Here is a 20,705-nt window from a genome sequence, read left to right as displayed (position 1 = left end):
TTTGAATAATTCTAATAAAGGCACCTGGATATCCATCGGCCGGCATAAAACTTGTGAGATACTAAAAAAAAAAAAAAAAAAAAAAAATTATAAGCAAAAATGAGGTTTAACCAAAACCAAATTTTATTTCACAGCTTTACCCCCAAATATAATTACTCCAATCCTGGTTTATCCCCATAAATCTTATGAATCTCAAAGGCGAAATCATTCTTTTACCAACAATTACCAACACTCAATTTTAAGCTAGCCTAAAGCAGTGAGGGCATCTTCACTCAGCCTGTTCTTCCCTGTGTCATGGAAATGAGAGGAACAGATAGGCAGGCAATAAACCTTGCCTAGCACTTTCCATTTCACTGGATTGAAAGGTTATTTGAGGTTACTCTTTCTACAGTTCCAATAAGAGAAAAGAACAATGAGTCAAATACCATTTTCTGGAAATGTTTTTTTGCAAGCAATCTTAACACAGTACACTGTTAAGCCTCAGTCCTGATGCAAACAGTCTGACCAAAACTGGCAGAATCCTTCTGAATTTTTAGAAAACAAAAGATATTGGTCTTTTTTAGGACTACTAATATTTTTCCATGTTCTAAGTTATTTTTTTTAACCTCTTCACCTAATCTTCCTTCGCTATGTTAAGAACCTGCTAATACCAATGGCTGTTCCTGCAGCACTAATTACTGGGCTAGCTTTAACAGGTAGAGTCACATCAGACAGGACTTTGCTTGTGTCCATAGCCATCTTTGATTATAGCTAGTTGTTCCAAGCTGAAAAATTAAGAATGTGCTATAAACTGAATGGCAGTAAGCACACTGATTATTTTAAAAGAGAGAAAATAAAATTATTGGTATGTGAGAAGACATAGTCACTTGCCAATTCACTTAATGAAGTGTGACTTGAACAGAAGTCTTCCAAGCCAGCAGCTTTAACAGATATTTTCTAAATGGCAAATGGCTTTGGTTATCCTGCTTAAGTTAAACGTTACTTGACACATTACACTCTAATAAAAAACAACTCAAGTTGAAAAAATATACATGCATACATAGAGCAATTAAGAGATGTAGAAAATAGTAGATATAGAGTTGTTAACTTTATTATTTGACTGCATGCTAATAAGTTTTGAGGAAAAACTCTGAGATTTTAATAGATAAATGGGTAAACATGAGGCTGGTAGCAGCAGTACACAGCATATAACCATTTTGAAATTTTTTTTGTATACCAAGGACTTTTGTTTTTACCTGCTTTGATTCTCCCTCTGCCAATCTTAAATCATCCTAACGATGTGGGCATAGCAGGCTCTAAACACAATTGCGCCACACATCATTTTTAATGGGGAAAACTAAGACAAAATCAGAATGCTTTTAGAGAGTAATTGCATAAACTGTGGAATGGTCCCTTGTAGAAGGGACCACAACTATGGTCCACAACTATCAATGATTATAAATGTGTAATTATAAATTATACCACTACAAATCATTAAGATAATCATGATTACATATAAAATGCTTACTAAGGGTATATATGTACCCACACCAAGTATACACACACAGTACAATTACTTTTTGGTTAAAAAACACAGATGAATAAAAAAAAAACAAAAGAAAGGCTCTACATCAAAATATCAATAGTAGTAATTTATGAATAAGGTGATTATAGAGAATATGGTTCTTTATCATCATAAAATGTATTTTATCATATTTTCAAGTATACAATACCTTCATAATTTCTATAATTTTAAAAACATATAAAGTAAAAATAAAATGTAAAAGATTAAAGGAAGATAAACTTCTTTCTATAACCACACATAAATAGAATTTAATTTTATTTTGGTGTCATTTTCAAGGTAATATAATTCGAGATGCTCAAAACTTTGAGAGTATTTTAGCTGAATCAGTACCTTTTGTTTCTTTCCAAAGCCTCACTTTGGAGGAAGTGTTAAAGTGGGCCCAATCTTTTGACAATTTGATGGCTACAAAATGTAAGTATTATGTACATATATATCATCTTTGACTAGCCAGCTCAGCTCTTAGGGGAAGGTGTGCGGGGAGCGCTAGACGAATATATGCTGCTCTTCTCACAGCAACTGACACAGCTAAATAAAGGAAACCTGGAAATCGTTTGTCATATCAACTGCTATTTATTTTCTCTGGAGTTAATTAAACCAAGATTAGTCACTGCGAACATTTAATCTTCACAAGTATATGTGTAAAATCCCTTGGAAAATATGCTTACATAGTAGCACATTCTGAAATGCGTAGCCTTCCTATAGCCTTCTAAAGCTAATATTAAACTTTAAAATGAAATGTAACTTGCTGTTCTCAGTGCTTTCAAAAAGAGAGTTCAAGTCTTGATAGTCAAAAACTCCTCCTCAAAGTCTGTATCTAACTTTATCAGTCTGATTTAAGTGAGACTATGGTTGTATGTAAATGTGACATTCAGATGGTACAAATGAAAGCTAATATCAGTGAATGTGAGGGAGATAGAGGCAAAGGTTCAATGCAGGAAATATGAAGGAAAATGTGCGTTCAAGAGAACAGTCGATTGTGTTTGGGGTGGGGAAAGCTGGCAGGTTGTAATAAAGGATGAAGCCCACAACAGGTGCAGAAAATAATAATGTAGTGGGTACTCACAGAAAATTCTGCTGAATTTGGTACTTTTTTAATGAAATTGATTCTCTTTGAATGTTTGTTAACATTTGCCTATAGATCCTGCTTAATATGTTTAGAGCTATAGACCGTGGAGCAGAGTTAGCCTTGCTACTTAGATGCTTTACTGGTGAGATGTACCCGAAGTTATTCTGCACAGGGCATCTCCTGCCTCCCGAGTATTGCCAGGCTCCTGAAGCCTGTTTTTGCTCTGACTTAAGAGACCTTTGTTGAACTCAATTGCTGCTGCCTGGCCCAGAGGGCCGTAAAACCTACTGGAGCACTTGAATCAGCCACTCTGGGACTTACTTCATGGACCTTCCCCTTGGGCTGGATTTACATCTCCAGACCTGAGCTCCTCTCCTTTGTAGCAGACCTTTCCAAGAAGCATTTGAGGCCAGAGTTTTTGTTTCTTTTTCTTTGCGGCAATCACCACTGCCTTTCACTTTTTTAGGTTTTCCTCGCAGTTTGTAATCCAATTTGCCAGCATGATTGTGGATTTTTAAAAGATACATCGTGGGGAAAGTTTTGGACATTAAAATGGAAGGAAGAGATAAAAAGTATTTAATCACTTGGATATATTGACTAATCCTCTGCCAATAATTTGGATTTCAGTCACAACCCTCCGTAATCTATGTTTTGCAACATTGCCAGATTGATTAATCTCTTTCTTAACGTTCCAAATGCTTCATCTGTAAAATGAGAATAAAGTCACCTATCTGTTCAGGATTACTGTACAGGCTAGATATAAAACAACTAGCTTGATGCTGACACAAATTAGGCATATAATAACTAGTTATTTTTATTAAAAAACAAAGTACATGTCTCTGAATATCATTCTTTTCTCTCTGCTGCTTAGAAAAAGTGCAAAATCTTGGTATTCAAGACTCTCTGCACTCTAACCTAACACATTTTCTAAAATTTGCATCCAGGATATGCCCCTTCATGAGACATGCCCTCTGCCAAGGTGACGATTACTCCAGTTTCTACTTTACAGTTGCAGCTCTTCTGCTCCAAGTTTTTGCTCAAAATCCTTCACTTCTCTCTACTACTCTGCCCATCCTTAAAGTCAAGTTCAAGTTCTGCCTTTTCAATGAAATCTCTCGGAGATACTTTTCCTCTCCTAGTTTGTTAGTGTAATTATTTATTCTGCTTTTAGTAGCAGCCAGTCCGTGCATTAGGTTTTCTTCACAGTGGCTTTCTTGCTAAATTGTAAATTCCTTAAGAACATGGATTGCTTCTCGTTCACTTTTCATCCCCCTGAGAGACTGAGATCATGCGTTGTTCCTAATGGGCATGTTCCTAATGGGCATGAGACAAACGTTCAATGAGTTAAGTACAAGATAAACATTAGTAAGAAAAGATCGAACACCAAGCCATATTATGTGCATTTCTGTGCCAATTCTGGAGGCTTCGTAAGCAAAACGAATACAGTTAATTATTTGACACAGATTCCAAGTGGGCACCCGCCAAGCTACAATTAGCAATTTAGCAATCTGGTGTCATGAGAAGTAAAGGCTACAGAAAAGATGAGGACAGGAAAACATCATGTTGCTCTTTATAAAAACCAGGAAAAGAAAAAACAGGGTAAGAATCTTCCCAGAAATTGAATTACTATGAAGTTCATGTATAAACTCAATAATCTCATAATAAAAAGTGATAAATTATTCTGTGGATTATCCACCCAGAAAGATAAAACTAAGAATACAAACATAAAATGTGCCAGAGAATTATAAGTGCATTTACACTAACCAAGAACATGAGTAAAATGCATCCTCTAGCTAAGATATGCAGGTACCTATTTTTAAATAGATTAAAACACTATTTCTGAGAATATATATTTCAGAAACCCACAGAAGAAGGAAATAAATCAGGCTGTGTCTCAAAAGATGAATAGAAACTGGTTTAGAGATGTTGTCTGGAGACCCATTGAGCAATAGTCATCACAGCACAATTCAATTCAATATCTTAGTGGGGAAAAGGCATCAAAAAAAATCATGTATGTAAGAACAGCACTATGGCAAAATAAGAATGTTTACTACCTAGATAACAATGGTTACTACCTAGGTACATTCTAAATATATTATTTAATGACACATTATTGACAAGTTTTATAAATACCAAAGATTAAATAAATAAATAAATAATGTTCACACTAGAAAAAAAATAGTCTGTTCCTTTGCTCAATATTCATTCAATAAATATGTATTAAGCACTTCTTAGGTATCAGGCAATGTGCTTAAAAAAATCCCATGTGCCCATGTGGCACACAAAGTAATAAAGAATAAAAGAGATTTTTCACAAAATGAAAATATCCTAGAACAGAGGTTCTCAACCTTACTAATGCCGCCCATTTAATACAGTTCCTGTGAGTCGCGAGCCACAGGTTGAGAACCACTGTCCTAGAAGAAAGCAAGGAGACAGCTCATTTGTAGTATTTTTGGTAAAGTCAAAAATAGTGATTTATCCCCTTTGCTAACAGGTATGTAAAAAAGAGGAAAAGAAAATAGTGATTAAAGCAAATTCTAGTAACACCTCAATGGAATTCCAAAGGCTGAACACATATATTAAAAAAAAAAAAAAAATAGTCTTTGACAAAAAACTTCAGTTAAGGCTACATACAAGGCTGATCTGAAGTATTTTAAGGATAGAAAACTATTTTAGAAGAAGTAAGCCCAGTACAGATAAATAGGTGCATCTTTCAATGAAGAAATACAGTGAGTATTCCTCAGGATTTGGTGAGAAAGCCAGTATCTCCAAAGTGAATTAAGCAAAAGGTATCCTGCAAAATTTCCAAGTCTATAGATGATAGAAAGTTCTTCAAGTTTTCAAACATCTAAATGTTTAAGAAATTATTAAATTATTTCAAATGGACAGAAGAGTAGTGAAAAGTTTTTTAATGAGTCAGAAAAAGAATTGTTTTATCTGAGCTATTAGTCTTTGTCCCATAAAAATATCTGAGAATTATACCTAACACTTTTCCTTGAATGATGTTGATCCCAAATGTGGCACTACAACCCAAAATATCATTAAAGTCTTAGACATTACCAAGATTAAAATTAGAAACAAAAACCTGTGGATATTTCTGATGGCTAAACCTCAATAGAGAAGGAGTAGAGTTAGAAAAGATACTGAAAGTACATTTGTAATGACATGGGAGCCTACAATCACCTTAAATCCAAGAAATGGAAAAGATTAAGACTGAAAAATAAGCAAATTCTACAATACCAGAAGAAATTGAGCCAGAAGGATTATACTTACATTTACTAAGTCACAAAAATGAGTATAGGGGTTGCCCACTTGAGTGAAATATGTTTCATATAAATAAAAAGTAGTTTAGTTTACAATTAACTCCCTTGGCTAATTCACTCAATCCTACTGTGCCTTCAGCAGACACTTCAAGCCCCGGGGCCATGGGAGATAGAGGCACACAAGGTCACTGTGCTCAGCTCCTGTGCTCCCCCCAGAGGGAAGAGACAGACAGACAAGCCACAAATTAATCAGTAAATAATTCCAGAAAGTAGTGAACGCTTTGTAGAAAATATGAACAGGTGATGTGACCAAAAATGTCAGGTACAAGGGTGTAATTCAATCAGATCATTAGAAAACCGTCAGAAGGGGAAAATTTGAGCAAAGCGCTGAATGATGAGAAGACGTAAGCAGCCGTGCTGGGGTCTGTAAGCCGAGGAAAGCTGTCACCCTGAGATATGGGTGAGGTCAGTGTCTTCAATAATGGAAAGAAGCTCAACATGAAAGGAACTTAAGGCCTTATAGGGCACAGGGCAACCTTAAGTTGCAGAATAATAACATTCAATGCACTTTTAAAAGCTCCCCCTGGTTGGAGGCTGCTGAAATACTCCATAGGGAAGACAAGGCTGGGAGCACTGAACAGTGTAGATGCTAATAAAGCCACGGTCCTATGAGATCAGACAGAACATTCAGATGGAGGAAAGCAAAGATCCAGAGGTAGAGTTTAGGGGCATGCTATTCCCAAAACGAGGGAATAGGAGGGGTCATCAAAGTTGATGGAAAAAGGGGATCAGGTGAGTGAAGGATGACAAAAACCACGTGTCATCATGGCGGTCAACAAAGGCAATGTTTCAGGCAGAAGGAAACAGGGTCAGAGATGGCAGAGAAGTCAAGTGAGATGAGGAAAGAGCCATGACTGCTGGGCATGGCAATGTGGAAGGCAGTGGGGGCTCAATACCACCATTTCAGGTGGAGACAGACAAAACCAGAAGTGAGATGTAATGTAGGGAATCGTTTAAATACGTTTTGCTGTGAGCATCAGCAGAGGAAAGAGAAGAGACTAGAAGAGGGCATGAGGTCAACGCTGGGAGTCAATACTTAAATTACTGGTTTATTTGTGAAATACAGCAACATATTTGTATGATGATAGCCACCATTAGCATGAAGAAACAGACCCCACAGGAGAGACCCCAGATAACTGTAAGAGCAAAGAGGAAACACAAAGTGATGGAGAAAGCAGAGGTCGGAGGGAGTCAGAAAGAAATCGTTGGATCAGCTCAAAAAAACAGGCTTCCCCTTCCAAAGGCAAGTTAGAAAGGAGAGATACAGGTGAAGACAAGAGGGTTGATTTGGTGGAGAAAAGCAGAGATCTCCATCTGATTAAGTCTGTGTTCTCAGTGAGGTTTGAGGCAAAGTCAGCAGCAAATTGCTGAGGAAAAGATGTGTTGGCATGTTGCAACGGGGGAAGATATAAAATATGCACGATTCCTGGAGATTTAGAGAGCAAAAATACAGGGTATCCATAAAGTTAAAATGGCACCCTATTTTAAATTGTACACAAAGTTTATGGACACCCTGTATTATGGAAGCATCACTAGATGACAGGGCAATGTCGAGTGCAGAGTTCAAATTTGCAGGGATGATTTCAAGTGTGAGAGCACAATTTGTATTTTTCCCAGGCCTGTTCAGGTCGCTCCAACATAGACGCAGGGTATACATATAATTAAGCTATTCTGGATGGGCATGTGTTCTGAAGCACATAGAGTTTGCTTCAATCTTCTAATTTTGATCAAAATCACCTTTGAATGTATTATCTCCTTTCCTCCCATTCTAAATCATCTCACGTAGATCTTTAGAAATGCCAGTTGAATGGTGTAGGATGGCCACAGTGCTGAAGGCAATGGAGCCTGCTCCGGAAGAAAGAACCATCTGTGCCGACTGTTGCCTCTTCATCTCATCGTGGCACAAAACAGACATTGGAAGTTACTGGTGGATATTACTACCCCCTTGAACAAAGCCTGATCTCAGAGGCAGAGCCATTCTCTCAGTTTTCATCCTCTGTGAGAGATTCTTTGCCACTCACGGTGATGGACAGCTTCCTACACTATCATTTATTCTAATCTCTCCTAACTACTGCTTTTGCCATGGTTCCCATCATCAATCCTTACATTACCGATACTGTCTTGCCTCCACCCTTTCCCTTTAGCATTTTTTGTCCTTAACTTCTCATGTACTTCTTTACCTCACAGCGGGAAGAAAACCTAGCCTTGTACAGACGTCACTCTTCAAGTCCTATTCTCAGCAAACCAAAGAATAATAGCTATGCCAAGTACCATCCTGTGGTCTGTAGAGTGTCTCAGACACTGAATAATTAGGGCTTACTTTTTAAAGTATCAGACCTACGAAGAGTCACTTTAAAATAGGGAAGCATGAAGGATCCAAAAGCCCTGATTGACAATCATTTATTTAATTAGTACCTGCTGCATATCAGGCAGTGCATAGGAGTTGAGTATATGAAGATAAATAAACTGCAGTCCTAATCCTTGAAGTGTTCTTGGGTAAGTGGGAAGATGATGGAAGTAAACCAGTAAATATAATAGACTGTGATACATCGAGAGAGAGAGAACTGTAACTTAAAATAGGCATGTACTATTGACATCTATTCCTGACTAGCAGTGACCACTTTTCTAACTGTGGAGGAAAATTTTCCCAGAGATTGGGAGACATAAACTGAGTCTTAGATCACAGTTTAAAACCTGCCATGAAAAAAGCAATTATATTTACAGGAGCCTGAAGGGGACATACTGCTTGGGCAAGAGTAGCAAGACTTGAACAAAGACTGCATCCAGAAATGACAAGAGAAGAGGCTGGAGGGGTAGAGTGTGCTTGATCTGAGTACCTCTCAGCCACTTCCAAGAGGCCTGGTCTTTATCACTGGGGCAACAGGAAAATGTTGGAAGTCATGAATAGAGGATTGTGGCTAGATTTTTGTGGTAAAGATTTTTCTGTAGTAAAAGGGCAGAGAAGATTGAAAGCAGGATCAGACAGATGAACTGAGGCTTTTTCAAATGGGATAGTTTACAAATAAGCTTCAAAAATCATAAGCAAAAAAGGCATAAAAGGAGGACAGAAGACAATGCAATAAATACAACAGACATAGTGTTTTTAACATACAAAGAGATTGGAGGAAATTGAAGAAAACACTAACAATGCAAAAGAAAAATGGACAAAAGATTTGAGATTCACAAGAAAAAAAAAAGAAATGGTCAATAAGCAAAAAAAATGTTTAAGCATTAATTTTTTTTTTTTTTTTTTTTTTGTGACTTTTCTACTTTTGTCCGGGGCTGGGTTTGAACCCACCACCTCTGGCATATGGGACCGGCGCCCTACTCCTTGAGCCACAGGCACTGCCCTAAGCATTAATATTTTTAAAAGAGTAATTTAACAAGTCACTGGTTTTATCCCATCAGACTGGAAAAGATGGCGTGAATAAACACTATCCCTGCTGTTAAGAATAAAAAATAATGAAATCTTTCTAAAGGTAATTTTAAAATATATATATATAAAGAGCTCCAAAAATATTACATCTTCAATCTTGGAATTCTGCTCCTTTAAATTTATTATTTTTCCCTAAGAAAATAATTAGAGATGCAAAGATTTATAAACCAAAATGTCCAATATGGATAATTTATAAACAAAAAAGGGAAAATAAATGTTAAATAATATTAAGGCAGCTAAATATATTATGGCTTAGCCTTCAGTGAAGTATTACAGGATGATTAAAAGTAAAAAGAAGAAAGTATTTACTATATGATATTAAATATGAAAGAATGATATAAAATTGCTTTCATATTATAATGCCAATTAGGAAAATTTGAGTGTTTATCTGTGTTTACATGGGTAATTGAATGCTAGCTAGCTAGACAATTATTAATGAACCAAAGTTTGAAAGAATAAAATGAAATATACCAAATTGTTAACAGTGGTTATTACTTTATTAGGAGTTTTCAGTGTTAAAGGCAACCAATAGTACCTTAAGCTATATTTATAATAATACAACAAAGAGAAGGGAGGAGAAAAATAAGAAATGAATAACATCATACAAGCCAAACTAGAGAACTTAATAAACAGGAGAGTTACTGTAAAACTTAACACAGATTCTGGTAGAATTATGGAATTTATTGTCCCCAGTGGTATAGACTGAAAATAAAACGGATTTAAAATTGGCTTAGAAATATCGCAATACAGCTCACCTTTAGGATTTGATGTACCTTGCACGGCTTGCTGCCTTATAGAAAATATAATTCTGGAATAGATGGGCCACGGTTCTGACTCAGCCAAGATAAAGCCCACATTTTCCTTCTGCATCAAGTACACTGGTATGTGTCACCTATGTGTCATAGAAATACTAATTTTCGTGACTAGTTTTAAAAGAACAGGCTAGAAAGTCCTCAAGACACCTCTTACTCTTCAAGAAAAAAGCACACACTACGTATGACACAGTCTATTTTTTCCACCCTCCCAACGTAAATGAGCAATTCTGTTATTTATCCCTTATTCACACTGCCCAAATGGAACTGTGGTCTCTCAAGCATAATACTTACGAATGAGCAATAATTAAAACTGCAGAATGGGCTTTTGGGGCTACCTTGCCTGATTTGGAAAAGGCTTTCCTCCTTGTGATTCCCTCATATGAGCCAATAGAAATTCTAAACATAGCAATTCCATTTTGACTTTAATGATTATGAAGATTCCTGGAATGATTTTACACATAAGTGTTTTCAGTTGCTTGCCTGGGTAACTAGCAGCATACTCAGACAAAAATTAACCTACTGTAGGCAGATTCTGTAAAACATTCCAATCACATGATTCTACTCACACACCACAGTCATACAGGTTTCAGGTAGTCCAGGTTAGCTTTAATAGGTTATTCCATGACACAATGCCACCAAAGATTTATAGCAAGAAAGATACGTTTTTTGTTCATGATACACAACAGAGTCAGCTCCACGTCTTCATTCCAGCCTTCCAGCTAAAGGAACAGCTCTTTTCTAGAATATGTTTTTCTCATGGGGTGGGGGCAATGGCAGAACCACACGATGCTTCTTGAACCTTCTGCTCAGACCCTGTCCGTGGCACGTGGCATGCATTCTATAGGCCAGCACAAATCTAATGGCCAAGGCTGAGATAAATGGGACATAAAAGTATAATCCTCCTACACAAAGGTCAGGGAATAACTGAGGGACAAGACTGCATGCTACCACATAGCATGAAGTATGCTATATTTTATATGGCATAAAAGGGCCTGACAATTAAGTTCACAAACACATCCTAGAAAAAGTGCTGCACACCTCATTGCTGAATATCCCTACAGTTACCTTCAAAGTACCCACCTTGGGAGGCCACACTGATGCCAGCACCTAGTCCACCTTCAAAGCAATTTTGAAACTCTTTTTCTGGAATGACCATCAAAGCTGTCGTCACAGGACACACAAAAACACCTACCAGTAATGAATGCTACTCAGCAAGACATCACCACATGTCCACACAAACATGGCTGTGAGTCACTGATATACCAAGGTTACCAAACCTTACTGAGTTGTTTGTATCACTCTGCCAACATAAGTGCACAGTGGAAAGTGTGTGAATGTAATTGTCAGACCTCTTACAACTATAAGTACCAACTATATAGCTTGCTTATTTTTTCAAATAGACCTCTTTTTCTTTCAATATACACTGAAAAATATTGGCCTCCAACTTTACTTGTTAATCCAGACATGAGTTTTTGTTTTGTTTTTCGGTTTTCCCATATTTAGCTATTTCATAGGAGTACCAATTCCTGCACCTGTGTTCTTTGCTCCCAGCTTTCTGTGTCTATGAGGAGGCAAGGCATATCTTAAAGTCACTGTCATGTGTAAGCAAACTTCTTGTTTTAAATCGAAAATGTATTCTCCCATTGGATAGAAATATGTACTCTTTTATCATTTCCTATATTACATTTCTATACATGCTCTACCCAAAACTCACCTGTTCTCTCAACTTATGTGATGTTCCTGGTGAACCACCTCCCACCCACACCTGCTAAACATGATAATAGTAATCCATGGGCCAATTCTTTGTATTCCTAAGATGCCATATTTATTGCATATTGCCAGCTTTCCCCAACCCTAATGACTCCTTAGAGGGTATCTACCTCTATTTGAGTTGTATACCGAATATTTTTTATCTTTATTCCTATATCACTTCTAACAAAGCCAAAAGAAGCCTGGATTTCTGGTACTCAAAAATGCAACATAATCTCTTAAATCAAAATCCAGGAAAATATCATTTTAATCATCATTTCCATTTCCATGGAAATGATTACCATTATTTCTCATAACAGTTAATGATACTGGCCAAGATTTTGATCAAAAAAATTCTATGCTTTTGGAGATGATGAATATGTTTATGGCATTGATTGTGGCAATGATTTCATGGGTGAACATTTACCTCCAAACTCAAGTGAATAATCAAATTGTGTTTTGAAAAACAACATTTAAAAATCCTATCCTAACAGTCTCTAAGCAGTCACATGTTCAGTTTTCCTACAAATACATTTTCATTAACGTCAATTGAAAGTTACATTGTCATTTTATTCTCTATCAATTCAATTCCTCAGATGTCCCAAGAGTCTTTCTAGATACCAAATAAAGACCTTCCTGATACCAAAAGACGTAACTAAGCATCTCCAGCATTAAGTGTCATTTCGTGATTATTCTGTGTGTACCCACTGTGCTCTACTAGATTTTGAAATACTTTTCAACATTCTACCCGATTTCTTTTTCTTATTATTTTATTATTTTTTATTGTTAAATCATAGCTGTGTACATTAGTGCAATCAAGGGTTATGATGTGCTGGTTTCATATACAATCTGAAATATTCTCATCAAACTGTTCAACGTAGTCTTCATGGCATTTTCTTAGTTACTGTATGTAGACATTTGTATTCTGCCTTTAGTACGTTTCACCTGTACCCATACTAAGATGCACCATAGGTGTGGTCCCACTCAGTACCCTCCCTCCACCGTAACCCCCACCCCATCCCTTCCCCTTCCCTCATAGTCTTGTGCTGTAGTTGGGTTATAGCCTTCATGTGAAAGCTATAATTTAGCTTTATAGTAGGGCTGAGTACATTGGATACTTTTTCTACCATTCCTGAGATACTTTGCTAAAAAGATTATGTTCCAACTCCGTCCATGTAAACATGAAAGAGGTAAATTCTCCATCTTTCTTTAAGGCATAATATTCCATGGTATACATGTACCACATACATGTACCACAATTTGCTAGTCCATTCATGGGTCGATGGGCACTTGGGCTTCTTCCGTGACTTAGCAATTATGAATTGGGCTGCAATAAACATTCTGGCACAGATGTCTTTGTTATATTGTGATTTTTGGTCTTCTGGGTATAAACCTAGTAAAGGAATTATAGGATCGAATGGCAGGGCTATTTTTAGGTCTCTAAGTATTCTTCAAACATCCTTCCAGAAAAAACGTATTAGTGTGCATTCCCACCAGCAGTGTAGAAGTGTGCCCTTTTCTCCACATCCACGCCAACATCTCTGGTTTTGGGATTTTGTTATGTGGGCTACTCTTGCTGGGGTTAGGCAATATCTTAAAGTAGTTTTGATTTGCATTTCTCTGATGATTAAGGATGAAGAACTTTTTTTCATGTGTTTGTAGATTATGCATCTGATTTCTTTAGAGAAGTTTCTCTTCAAGTCCTTTGCCCACCGTGAGATGGTATCACGTGTTCTTTCCTTGCTAATACGTTTGAGTTCTCTGTGGATTCTGGTTATTAGACCTTTATCAGAGGTATAACTTGCAAATAATTTCTCCCATTCTGAGGGCTGTCTGCTTGCTTTACTTACTATGTTCTTGGCTGTGCAGAAGCTTTTAAGTTTGATCAGGTCCCAGTAGTGTATTTTTGATACTGCTTCAATTGCCTGGGGAGTCCTCCTCATAAAATATTCACCCAGGTCGATTCCTTCAAGAGTTTTCCCTGCACTTCCTTCAAGTATTTTTATAGTTTCATGTCTTAAGTTTAAATCTTTTATCCAGTGAGAGTCTATTTTAGTTAATGGTGAAAGGTGTGTGTCTAGTTTCAATCTTCTACAGGTTGCCAGCCAGTTCACCCAGCACCATTTGTTAAATAGGGAATCTTTTCCCCACTGAATGTTTTAATTTGCTTGTCAAAGATCAAATAACGGTAAGTAGCTGGATTCATCTCTTGGTTCTCTATTCTGTTCCAGATATCTACTTCTCTGTTTTTGTGCCAATACCATGCTGTTTTGATCACTATCGATTTATAGTATAGTCTCAGGTCTGGTAGTGTGATTCCTCCTGCTGTGTTTTTATTGCTGAGTAATGTTTTGGCTATTCGAGTTTTTTTCTGATTCCATATAAAATGAAGTATTATTTTTTCAAGATCTTTAAAATATGACAATGGAACATTAATAGGAATTGCATTAAAATTACATATTGCTTTGGGTAGGATAGACATTTAAACAATGTTGATTCTTCCCAGCCATGAGCATGGTAGGTTTTTCCATTTGTTAACATCTTCAGCTATTTCTTAAAGTTTCATAGTTCTCTTTGAAAGAGAGATCTTTCACATCCTTTGCTAGGTATACTCCCAAATATTTCATCTTCTTTGGCACTACTGTGAAAGGAATGGAGTCCTTGACTGTTTCTTTTTTTTTTTTGTCTTGGTTATTGTTGGCATATGTAAAGGTTATAGATTTATGGATGTTGATTTTGTAGTCTGAGACATTGCTGTATTCCTTGATCACTTCTAAAAGTTTTGTAGTAGAATCCCTAGTGTTTTCCAGATATACGATCATATCATCTGCGAAGAGTGAAAGTTTGATCTCTTCTGACCCTATGTGGATACCCTTGATCGCCTTTTCTTCCCTAATGGCAATGGCTAAAACTTCCACTACAATGTTAAAGAGCAATGGAGACAATGGGCAACCTTGCCTGGTTCCTGATCTAAGTGGAAATGATTTCAACTTAACTCCATTCAATACGATATTGGCTGTGGGTTTGCTGTAGATGGCCTCTATTAGTTTAAGAAATGTCCCTTCTATACCAATTTTCTTAAGTGTTCTGATCATGAAGGGTTGCTGGATATTATCAAAAGCTTTTTCTGCATCAATTGAAAGAATCATATGCTCCTTATTTTTTAGTTTGTTTACGTGCTGAATTACATTTATAGATTTACATATATTGAACCAGCCTTGAGACCCTGTGATAAGTCCCACTTGGTCGTGGTGTATAATTTTTTTGATGTGTTGTTGGATTCTGTTTGTTAGGATCTTATTGAATATTTTAGCATCAATATTCATTAGTGATATTGGTCTATAATTTTCTTTTCTTGTTGGGTCTTTCCCTGGTTTGGGGATCAAGGTGATGTTTGCTTCATAGAATGTGTTGAGTAATATTCCTTCTTTTTCTATATTTTGGAAGAGGTTTCGTAATATAGGTACTAGTTCTTCTTTAAAGGTTTGGTAGAATTCTGACGTAAAGCCATCTGGTCCTGGGCTTTTATTTTTAGGGAGATTTTGTATAGTTGATGCCATTTCAGAACTTCATATAGGCCTGTTCAACATTTCTAGTTCATTCTGGCTAAGTCTTGGTAGGTGGCATACTTCCAGGTATTGGTCAATTTCTTTCAGATTTTCATATTTCTGAGAGTAGAGTTTCTTGTAGTATTCGTTAAGGATTTTTTGAATTTCTGAGGGGTCTGTTGTTATTTCATCATTCTCATTTCTGATTGATGAAATTAGAGATTTTACTCTTTTTTTCCTGGTTAGGTTGGCCAAAGGTTTATCAATTTTATTGATCTTTTCAAAAAAAACAACTTTTGGATTTATTGATCTGTTGTATAATTCTTTTGTTTCAATTTCATTTAATTTTGCTCTGATTTTGGTTATTTCTTTTCTTCTGCTGGTTTCAGGGTTGACGTGTTCTTCTTCTCCAGTTGCCTGAGATGTCCCATTAAGTTATTAACTTCCTCTCTTTCCGTTTTCTTGAGGAAGGCTTGCAGTGCTATAAATTTCCCTTTTAGGACTGCCTTTGCAGTATCGCAGAGGTTCTGGTAATTCATGTCTTAATTGTTGTTTTGTTCCAAAAACTTGGTGATTTTCTTCATAATCACATCTATAACCCATCTTTCCTTCAGTGTAAGGTTGTTTAGCTTCCATGTTTTTGTATGCATATGCAGGTTCCTGTTGTTATTTAGTTCAACCTTTATTCCATGATGGTCTGCGAAGATGCAAGAAATACTTTCTATTTTTTTAAATTTGCTGAGGTTAGATTTGTGGCCTAGGATGTGGTCTATTTTGGAATATGTTCCGTGGGCTGATGAGAAGAATGTATATTCAGTTTTGTTGGGATGAAATGTTCTGTAGATGTCTGTTAAGTCTAGATGTTGAATGGTTAAGTTTAAATCTAAAATTTCTTTGCTTAGCTTCTTTTTGGAGGATCTATCCAGCATTGCTAAAGGGGTGTTAAAATCTCCAACTACTATGGAACTGGAGGAAATCGAGTTGCTCATGTCTGTTAGCGTTTCTCTTATAAATTGAGGTGTGTTCTGGTTGGATGTGTAAATATTAATAATTGAAATCTCATATTGAGTATTACCTTTAACAAATATGAAATGTCCATCCTTATCCTTCCTTATCAGTTGGTTTAAAGCCTATTGTGTCTGTGAATAGGATTGCAATGCCTGCTTTTTTCTGCTTTCCATTTGCCTGGAGTATAGATGACCATCCCTTCACCTTGAGTCTATATTTGTCTTTGAATGTAAGATGTGATTTTTGTATGCAGCAGATATCTGGCTTGAGTTTTTGTATCCAGTCAGCCAACCTGTGCCTCTTTAGAGGACAGTTTAAACCATTCACATTAATTGAGAATATTGGTAAGCCTTTCGAGAGTCTGGTGGACATTTTTAATCCTTTTGCGACTGTGGAAGTTGGAATTTGATCAAAGTTTTCTGGGTGCGTTTACTTTTGTGGTGGAAGATTACGCTGTTCTTTATGGAGGATAGGGCTGAGAATATCCTAGAGAGCTGGTGTAGTTATGGCAAATTTCTTCAACATGTGAATGTCATTGACATATTTAATTTCTCTGTCATATATGAAACTCAGTTTAGCTGGGTACAGGATCCTGGGTTGAAAGTTATTTTGGAAATTAAAAGTCGATGACCATCCTCTTCTAGCTTGAAGGATCCTGGGTTGAAAGTTATTTTAGGAGATTAAAAGTCAATGACCATCCTCTTCTAGCTTGAAAGAGAGCTAGAGAGATCTGCAGTTATTCTAATATTCTTGCCCTTGTAGGTAATGGTTTTCTTTCATCTGCCTGCTTTCAGAATTTTCTCCTTTGTGTTAACTTTAGTGAAATTGATTATGATGTGTCTGAGGGATGTCTTATTTGGGTTGAGTCGTGCTGGAGTTCTGAAACTATCTGCTATCTGTATTTCAGAATCTCTTGGCATGTCTGGAAAGTTCTCCTTCATAATCTCATGGAGAAGAGAATCTGTGCCTTGTGAAGCCACTTCATTGCTTTCAGGGATCCCTATAAGATGAATATTGGTTTTCTTCAAATTATCCCAGAGCTCTCTGAGAGAGTGATCTGTTTTTGCCCTCCATTTCTCTTCCTCTTTGAGAGTTTGGGAGCATTCAAAAGCTTTGTCTTCAATGTCAGAAATCCTTTCTTCTGCTTGCTCCATTCTGTTACTGAGAGATTCTACTGTGTTTCTCAGATCTCTGAGGGCTGCAACTTCTTGTCTCAATGTGTCAAAATGTTTGGTCATTTGGTCTTTGAATTCATTGAATTCTTGGTATATCTTTTGGGTTACTTCTTGGAATTCTAATTTGATCTTATTTGCTATCTAGATTCTGAATTCAATTTCTAACATCTCAGCTATTTGTTTGTGCATAGGATCTTGTGCTGTGTCTGCCCCATTGATCCTTGGGGGAGTTGATCTACTCTGATTATTCATATTGCTAGAGTTTTTCTGTTCATTTCACCTCATGATTGTTTTTCACCATTGCCTCTGGCCATCCTCAGAGTCGGGAAGGTGTCTCTCCAAGATTGGACTCCAGCGGGATCATTCTGTTGTTGCTGGATCTTTGTAGGGAGTGACCCTGTGTAGTTCCCTTGGGGCTGCCCCAACCATGGAGTTCTGGTTATGGAAGCAGCTCTGGAGTGTGACACACCCAGATCCAGCAACAGGGCAGGAGGTGGTGCCCATCATTCTGGGAGTGCCTGGCACTCAGTGACTTTGGCACAGAGAGCCCAAGGCTCTAGCAGTCTCTGGCCAGGAGATGGGTTCTGCACAGAGGCAGGAAGGGGTCTGGAGGGCACACAGCTATCAGAGTCTCTGGCCAGACAAGCGGGCCAGTGTGGAGGCAGGGAGGGTACAGGAGGGAGAAGGTAGGGTTGCACAGCTCCTGCAGTTCCTGGTCAGGGCATGCAGAGGCCCGGCGGGCGTGTGTTTTGGGTTGGGGTCGCAGCACAACTCTTATGGAGGTACGAGCAGTGCCAAGCCCATGAGTTAGAGGTTGCTATGAGCTGTGACACCATGGCACTCTACCCAGGGCAACAGCCCAAGGCTTCAGTGTGCCAAAAACTCTGCCCCTGAGGGTTAAGGCTGTAAGACAGCTCAGTCCCTGCCTTTAGGTTGCTCAGTCACTAGGTTACTAGCTCCTGCCCAATCCTTGCTCTGCAACCCTGAGAGCGGAGCCTGCCGGGGCAGTTCTCCTACAATGGCTCCCTGTGGCTTACAGCCGAACACTATTAGCTCTGTCCGGCTCAGCAGCTCAGTCTGGGGCCCTAGACAATGCCCAAAGTTCGCACTCCTGCTCAAGCTCTCCCCAAGGCAGTTCAACTGAGTGCCAAGTCCAAAAACACCAAAACAGTCCACAGGTAAGGCCTTTCCGGTTTGTAGTCTCACTGCTGCTTGTACTCACAGCTGCCGGCGGGATTAGGTCGATCAAACACACACAACCACTTGCCAGTTTTCCTTCTCTTGGGGTCCAGAAGTCCCTTGTTGACTCCCTGTATCCTCAAAGGGATGATTAATGGGCAGATCCCACCAACCAGAGATGCCTGGAGTCTCATCTTCCCAGACTCACCGTGCCCAGTTGCAGGGAAGCTGTTACTCGGCCGCCTTCTTCTCCACCTGATTTCTGCTCCTTGTCTGGTCCCTTACTCATAGTTGGAACCACAAACCATAAATAGGAAGTTGGATTTTTTTTTTTTAATCCATCTGTATTTTGCTGTGATCGGACACTGAGAAACACTTTAGTTTACACAACCTGATCAGGTAATCATGCCCATATGGCTTAGCTCTTACCTTCCAGTTTGGGGTGAGGGCTTAGATTTTTCATGTCAGCTTCCTGGTCAGAGTTCTATCCACCTGTCCAGTTAAGTCCTACCTCTAGGTCCATGTGGTGTCTCCTGACCTGTCTGTCTCAGACATACTCACACTGGTGGGCATTTTACTCGAAGTGACTCAGAAAAAAAGGATGACTTCACCAATGATTGGTATTGTCAAAATGTACTTCATATGTATGGATCTTAGTATGTGATAGACGAAGATAGTGATACACGTATAAGTGGATGTACAGATACAAAATATTCACTGGTTATATGATTTGGGAGTTTTTAATAGACTTATGTTTGAAACTTTATTAAATAGTACTCAAATTTTGGGATAATTTTGACTTATGAAAACAATCTGATTTCTCTACCACTTTTAGATGGTCCGGTAGTCTATGCAGCATATTTAAAAATGGAGCACAGTGATGAGAATATTAAATTCTGGATGGCATGTGAAACGTATAAGAAAATTGCCTCACGGTGGAACAGAATTTCTAAAGCAAAGAAGCTTTATAAGATTTACATTCAGCCACAGTCTCCAAGAGAGGTAACTGCCAGACCACAGGAAATAAAAATTAGTGCATCCCTGGGAGGCCCCTGATACCTGTCAGTCATCCATAAGTGCTAGACATTATATCCAGCATCTCCTTAAATGCTATAAATTTGTATTGCTAACTTTATTTATAGAAAAGAAATCTGAGAATGTGAGAACTTACCCTGTGTCACACAACCATTAAGTGGGAAAGTTAGAATTCAAAGCTAGGCCTTTCTGATTCCCAAGTTTCTCCCTACTAAATTGTCTTAATACCCAGAAAGTTAGGAAGAAAAAGGAAGCCCTTGGATGAAGAATTGGCCTTGCCAGCAGGAAGTATGCTATAAATAGGCTCATGGAAATCCCCAGTGGTGTTAGACAATGTCTGTGCCACCGCACCAGCAGTAGGCTCGCCTTGGTTTAAAACCGGAAACCAAGCAGACCTTCACATTGATATTACTGCCAATCATTTCCAACTGCCTAAAGAAATTGAAGAGTCAGTAGTGAAACAGGTAGAGTCTCCTCCTAGTGGTGAAAAAAATGAGAAATGAAAATTCCTGTTGAGAGGATAGAGATAAAGATGTCCATCACTCAAGGCAATCCTGCAGTGTTGACTTACTCCCTAAAACTCTTTCTGGAAATTACTTGGTTTATTGAAATAACCACTTCACCCTCTATTTCTCCACTCCTCCTCCCTTTCTGCTGATTTCAGAGCATATTCAGTTAAATCAACGTATGTGACTACTAAAGCAGGTAAATCTCAAAATCACCAACTTCCCTTTTTCTTAATAAGAGATCTCCATCACACAAACTTCCTGGTTTGTAGACTGCTAACAAACCACTTGCCTCCTCCTA

General features: G+C 37.9%; 1 protein-coding gene across 1 annotated transcript in view; it reads left to right on the top strand.

The window, feature by feature from the left end:
* RGS13 (regulator of G protein signaling 13) overlaps positions 1 to 20,705 on the top strand; it is a 30,804-nt gene that overhangs the window by 8,853 nt on the left and 1,246 nt on the right. Inside the window, exons 5-6 of the mRNA XM_053606759.1 lie at positions 1,914 to 1,975; positions 19,699 to 19,865. Of these exons, the coding sequence (XP_053462734.1) occupies positions 1,914 to 1,975; positions 19,699 to 19,865 (229 nt within the window). The remainder of the gene's footprint in view (positions 1 to 1,913; positions 1,976 to 19,698; positions 19,866 to 20,705) is intronic.

Source organism: Nycticebus coucang, chromosome 10, assembly GCF_027406575.1.
Source record: "Nycticebus coucang isolate mNycCou1 chromosome 10, mNycCou1.pri, whole genome shotgun sequence".
NCBI lineage: Eukaryota > Metazoa > Chordata > Mammalia > Primates > Lorisidae > Nycticebus > Nycticebus coucang.
The sequence above is the reverse complement of the archived record's forward strand: the minus strand, read 5'-3'. Positions and strand labels throughout refer to the sequence as shown.